At 39.9% G+C, this 6719-nt stretch overlaps 1 protein-coding gene across 6 annotated transcripts in view; it reads left to right on the top strand.

The window, feature by feature from the left end:
* The first annotated feature begins 94 nt into the window (after positions 1–94).
* The window catches only part of ZNF568 (zinc finger protein 568), a 38167-nt gene continuing 31542 nt past the window's right edge, over positions 95–6719 (top strand). The window contains exons 1-4 of one of the 6 annotated variants that reach the window (XM_055079101.1): positions 95–192; positions 1475–1545; positions 4305–4386; positions 5002–5282. In XM_055079101.1, the coding sequence (XP_054935076.1) occupies positions 5207–5282 (76 nt within the window). In that variant the 5' untranslated portion in view covers positions 95–192; positions 1475–1545; positions 4305–4386; positions 5002–5206. Of the gene's footprint in view, positions 193–214; positions 1546–4304; positions 4471–5001; positions 5283–6719 lie in introns of those variants that run through there. The other 5 variants (XM_007122055.4, XM_028478111.2, XM_028478113.2 and 2 more) reach the window with 5 other exon arrangements.

Genomic DNA, 6719 nt, shown 5'->3' with positions numbered 1-6719 from the left:
CCTTTCTGGCCGGAAGTTGAGTCGGGCCGCGAGGGCTTCTGGGAGGTGTTGTGTGGTGGAACTTCCGTTGGGAGGCGGGCGCGGAGGGTTGGTTCGGCATTACCGGCACCTGGCCCGGGCCATCGTGCGTGTCACCTTCACCCAGCCTCCCAGAAACTGCGCGCTAGATGCGCGCTCGGGCGTTTCCGGCAGGTGACGCTACCGCGTCCCCGGAGCGGGACTTGAAGGAGGGCCTCAAGCAATCTGGGCTGAACCAGCGCGCGCCGCTGACGGGGCGGAGCCTTTAAGGAGGCCCAGAGGGTCTGGAGTAGTGGCAGTGCAGAGTGCTCGGGGTGGGAGTACCCTCCTGGAGCGTGGCTGGAGTTGTTAGAACAAGAAACTGGTGGAGAGTTTGTGTGTGATTATGATTGTCTGTGGGGTTGTGATCCTGTGTGTGTGTGTGTGTGATTGTGATGATGCGACAGTGATGGGGGTGTGGTTGTGTTGAGTGTGGTGGAGTAATTGTGATGGGATATTTGTGTCATGGTGATGTTTGTAATTGTGATTTATGATAAAGTGTGTGGTGTTGTCTGTGATTGTCAAGTAGATGTGCTGTGTGTGTGAGTGTGGAGGTGTTTGCAATTGTGATATGTGTAGTGGTTCTTACCTCATTTGACTTTTGTGTAGCCTTTGGCATAATTGGTAACCGATTGAAAAAATTTTCTGTATTTGGTTTCACGTGGTCTTTCCTCCCCACTGGCTACTCTTTCTTAGTACCCTTTGCTGCCCTTTTTTTCCTCCAGCAGTTCTTGGCCCGGTTCTGTTGCTCTCCAGTTTCCCTTGGTGATCTTTTCCAGATTTATTATTTCATCTTCCTATGTCTTCTTTTATTATATGTATTAGTTATTGTGATCATAATAATGCTGCCTAACAAACCACTCTTAAACTCAGTGGCATGAAACAGCAAGCATTTATTCTCTTTAAACAGGTTTGCAGGTTCTGTGTTCAGTTTATCTAGACTGGGCTTGCCTGGGTGGCTGGACTGCAGAATCGATTCAGACCTGCTCCGCATGTGTTCTTTCTGCAGCCCAGGCTAAAAGGACAGTGGTTACCAGGAAGTGTTCTTCTCCTGGTGGATCACCAGAGTGCAAGACGGATCATAAAAACACCCTTAAAAACCTCTGCTCCCAAGTATAGTAATATTAGGTTAGCCAAAGCTATTCAGGTGCCTAAGTGTAACATTAATTACACCCAGTCAGAGGGCAAGGCAAAGTTAAATGGTAAAAAGTGTGAATGTGTAACCCTCTTAGAGGGGGGTGAAACATTGCGACCAAGATTCCAATCTATGACATTAAGAAACATGCCTCTTTATCCTGGTGAATGTCTTTTGGTCCATGTTCTCTTTTGTCTGATAATATTGCTTTTCGCGTTTTGTTATTGTATTTTCCAGGAATTTCATTTTACAACCCCTCCCCTTTGTGTCTTTATACTTCAGGTCTGTCTCTTGTTAAGAGCATATTGCTGGGCTTTTCCCCTTTTTATCCTGTTTGACTGTTTTTTTAATAGGTGAGTTTAATTCATTTACATTTATTGTGATTGCTGATAAAAATTTGTTTTATCTTCTATTATGCCTTCTTTTTTATTGTGCAGGTTTACCTTATCCCCATTTCTTTCTCCAATGCTTTAGTTTCTTATCCTTGAATTTTTAAAAAAATTTATTTATTTATTTTTGGCTGCATGTGGGCTTTCTCTAGTTGTGGTGAGCAGGGGCTACTCTTCGTTGTGGTGCGTGGGCTTCTCATTGCAGTGGCTTCTCTTGTCGCAGAGAATGGGCTCTAGGGCATGCGGGCTTCAGTAGTTTTGGCTCGTGGGCTCTAGAGCGCAGGCTCAGTAGTTGTGCACGGGCCTAGTTGCTCCGCGACATGTGGGATCTTCCTGGACCAGGGCTCAAACCCGTGTCCCCTGCATTGTCAGGCGGATTCTTAACCACTGTGCCACCAGCGAAGCCCTCTTATCCTTGAATTTTTAACATGCATGTTTAACAAAACCCAAACTTAAATAAGATTTTAGAACACTTGAACTCCAAACTACCCACCCATTTCTATGTTATTCTTATCTGATATTTTGCTTTCTTCTAATTTTAATTACCCCAAATTAGTATTTATTCATTTGCTCAATATGTACAGCTGACCTTTGAACAACGTGGGGGGCTGATTCCCTCCCCACCCCTTGCAGTCAAAAATCTTAGTAGAACTTTACAGTTGGCCCTCTGTATACTAGGTTCTGCAGCTGAAGATTCAACCAACCTCAGATCGTGTAGTAGTACTGTAGTATGTATTTACTGAAAAAAAAATCTGCCTGTAAGTGGACCCACACTGTTCAAACCCATGTTGTTCAAGGGTACACTCTGTGTGTGTGTATTTTTTTTAATTGTGGTAAAATAGAGATAACACATGACATAAAATTTGCTATCATAATATCTGTACCCCTATGTTCATTGCAACAATATTCACAATAGCCAAGATATGGAAACATCTATCCATTAACAGATGAGTGGGTAGAGAAAATGTGGCATATATGTACATTGGAATATTATTCAGCCTTAAGAAAGAAGGAAATCCTGCCATTTGTGACAACATGAATGAACCTTTAGGACGTTATGCTAAATGAAATAAGCCAGTTACAGGACAAATACTACATGATTCTTTTACATGAGGTATTGAAAATAATCAGACTCAAAGAAGCAGAGAGTAGAATGGTGGTTGCCAGGGGCTGGGAGAGAGGGAAATGGGGAATTGTTTTCCAATGGGTACAAAGTTTCTGTTATGTAAGATGAATAAGTTCTAGAGCCCTGTACAACATAGTACCTATATTAACAAAGTGGTATTATGCACTTTAAAATACGTTGAGAGTAGATCTCATGTTAGCTGTTCTTACTGGAAAAAAACCACAAAACACAAGGAAGTTTTTGGAGGTGATGGATATGTTTAGTACCTTGGTTATGGTATTGGTATTAACAGATGTATGCATATGTCCAAACTGATCAGAACATATACATTAGATTTGTGCAGTTTTTTTGTGTATCAGATACACGTCAATAAAGGCAAAAAAAAATACACAAAAATTTTACCATCTTACCAACCATTTTTAAGTGTTCAGTTCAGTGGCATTACATCCATCATGGCTGTGCCACCATCACCATCTGTTTATCCATAGGACTCTTTTTATCTTGCAAAACAGAAACTGTACCCATTAAACAGTAACTCCCCATTCTTTCAATCCCCCAGTTCCAGACAGCCACCATTCTACTTTCTGTCCCTATGAATTTGACTTTACCTCATTATGTACTCTGTGTACCAGATCTTACAGTATTTGTCCTTTTGTGACTGGTTTATTTAACTTAGCATAATGTCCTCAAGTTTCATCCATGTTAAAGCGTGTGTCAGAATCTTCTTCCTTGTTAAGGCTGAATAATATTTCATTGATTGTATATACCACATTTTGTTTATCCATTTATCTGTCAATGGACAGTTGGGTTGTTTGTTTCTTTTGACTATTGCAAATAATGCTGCTACAAACGTGTGTACAAATATCTGTTCGAGTCCTTGCTTTCAGTTCTTTTAGGTATATATCCACAAGTGGAATTTATGGATCATATAGTAATTCTATTCTTAATTTTTTGACTGCCATACTGTTTTCCCTAGTGGCTATACCAGTTTATCAACATATTTTTTGAGCACCTACTATCAGTGACAAAAAGACAAAAATAAATCTCTGTTTTCATGTATTTTATATGAGGGGGTGGAAAGACAATATGCATGATAAATTATATAATTTGTTAGTGATAATTGCCATTCGAAAAAAATAGAAACTGTGTGAGGGACAGTAGGAGTATATCCCAAGCATAACACTTCTCAAAATTTATTATAATTGAATGTTTTCTGTTTTATTATTTCTTTTCTGTTATTCAGAGTAAGGATTAGTCTACTCTCTTGTGTATCATTTTTTTCACCATAGATGATAAATTAATGTCATGTGACAATGTCACTGTGACATGAGTATAATTCTCATTTCAAATGACAAGTTTGGGAGTTCTATGTTACAACTCTCGTTTATCTCAATTGTCAAGATAGATAGGAAATGGAATAGCTGGACTTTTAATGCACCTCTCTTTCACACCAAATCTGGAGTTGCTGAAAATCTGAATGTTTTTTGACTCAGCTTTATATCTGTCACTGCATCAGGCCTACACCTTTATGCTCACAAAAGATATTTGAGGAGCAGATATTATGTGAACATCACTATTGTATTCACTTTGTTTCTAGACTCTTGGTGTTTCTATTGGTTCAACCTGAGTTGCTGAGTCTTTGAGCTTTCTTCCAGACTCCTGCTGTCTCAGCATCTCTGGTCAGTGACTCCAGGGACTGTGAATTACAAGCAAGGAAGCTAATTGTTTGGGACTGTATTAATTATCTATTACTGTGTAATAAGGTACCTCAAAATTTAGTGGCTTAAACAACAATAAACATATATTAAACAACAATAAACATTTATTATCTCAGTTTTTGGGGAGTGGAGAGTGACTTAGGTGGGTATTCTGGCTCAGATATTTCATGAAGTTGCAGTCAATTGCTGGCAGGGCTGCAGTCATCAGAAGGCTAATGGGGACTGGAGGATTTGCTTCCAAGATGGCTGGCAAATTGGTGTTGGCTGCTGGCACAAGCCTCTTCCTAAGGCTTGTTGAGTGTCTTCATGGCATGGTGGCTGGCTTCCTTCAAAGTGCGTGATTCAAAAATGTGCAAGACAGAAACCACGATATCTTTTATGACCTAACGTTGGAAGTCACACACTGTCATTTCTGCAAGATCCTATTGTTTATACAGGTCAACTCTATTCAGTGTGGGAGGGGTGTATGAAAGACATGAATACCAGAAGACAACGATCATTGGGGGCCACCTTGGAGGCTGGTTCCCATAGGGATCCAGTGAGTAGACATCAGGTAAATTGGATTTATATCATAAGCCCACAGGTCCTGGCTCCACAAAGATAAGACAGATCTGTGATGTGAGGATAAAGAACCGTGAAGAGCAGATATTTATCATGGAAGGAGACTTCCTGATCTGAGACCTTCCCTGGAAGCTGGGGAGTCCTGAGATAAGAGTGGACCCTGGAATTGCTAGACCTGCACCCTATCTTAACCCCTCTGTTTAGAGTGGGAAACGCCTGAATGACATCTCAACCTTCAGAGATCAGCAGTAGCTGTATGACAACGGAGCATTTGACCCAGATGATGGAAGGGACAGGTGAGGTGGCTCAGAGATGGGCAGTTTAGGAGAGAGTGTGTAAAAAGAGTTAGGAAGTTCAGTACTCCTACCAAGAAAGTTCACAAGTTATTGGCCGTGTTGACGTTTGTTTTTTATTTTATTCACTTGACAACTGTTTTTTAAAATAAATTTTTAATATAATTCCTATTTTTCTTAAATACATTTAGATTTTTTTTAAAGTGCTGTTAAATATATAACTGTAAACAAAAGTTTCCTGTTCCATTCCTTCCCGTACCCTGTTCCCAGTACCCATAGACAATTACTTGGAACATTTTTTTCTGGATATTCTGGTATTCAGCTCTACTTTCCTGAATAACATCCTCATACTGCTAATGTTTGATTTCAGTTTTAGATATTTCCTATTGACTTTTGACAGTAGAAATAAGGATTTATCTCTGTTTTCTGTCTAACCCCTTCCTCATCACCCTCACCCCACCCTGACTCCCACCCACTCTTCTCTTTGCCCTTCTTTCTAATATGGTGTTTTGTTCGAGGTTGAAGGTTGACCAAATGTCAGGATCTGTATGCATTTTCTTTTGAGCTAGTCAGTTTTCCCAGCAAGAAGTCCTAGGTTGTTTGAGGAGTATAAGCCAGGACTCCTGCTTTGGGGAGGCAAAGAAAGGAAAAAAGTTGAGGGGAGCACTTCATCTTTCAATCTGACAGCTTTTACTTAATTCCCTTATTTTCTCTACATTGCTTCAACCCCACCTTGTATGTAGTTCCCTGTTTTTCAGCCCCACCCCAAACTCCTGCCTGTAGAAGTACCTAATACCTCCCCATTCCTGAGCCTTTCAGGTGTTCTGCCATGGTTTCCCCATCCTCGCTTAAGCTTCATCTTTCTCTAAGTTAGAAACCAGTCATTTGCTCTCTATCTTTCAGAATTTTGTTGACATCTCTTATCCGCTAAAATCTTCTGTATTCTTTGTCCTTGTGAGATTGTTTCTTTTGTTTCTTTTATTTTGGTTGTGTTTCAGAGAGAGCAGAAATAAATGCAAGTATTCAGTCTTCCATTTTTAACCTGAACGCCCTGAATTTTTTAGGGTAAAAAATAAGTCAATTAAGTTATTTTAAAATGTCTTTAGAATTATAACTGCATTTCATTCCATCATATGAATGTTCCACAATGCCTGTAACCTGTCTCTGATTAAAGTGTTTTCCAAATTCTTTACAGTGCTTCATAAATAATTTAATCCTTAAATCTTTATGGTATTTATTATTATGTACTTTAAAAATCTCCTATTAGGAATAAAATAGCAGGAAACTAAGGAAATAGATTCATTGGGCACCCTAGACTTAGCCCTCCAGAAATTCCCATAGAACCCTCTATGATTAAATTACAAGCCATCTATGTACATTTCAGTGTCTCTGTAGCCTGGTGGTGGTTAATATTTCTCAAAGCTCTGAGGATCGTTATAG

The sequence above is a fragment of the Physeter macrocephalus genome, chromosome 17 (assembly GCF_002837175.3).
Source record: "Physeter macrocephalus isolate SW-GA chromosome 17, ASM283717v5, whole genome shotgun sequence".
In the NCBI taxonomy this organism is placed as follows: domain Eukaryota; kingdom Metazoa; phylum Chordata; class Mammalia; order Artiodactyla; family Physeteridae; genus Physeter; species Physeter macrocephalus.
This window is presented reverse-complemented; position numbering and strand designations above follow the sequence as displayed.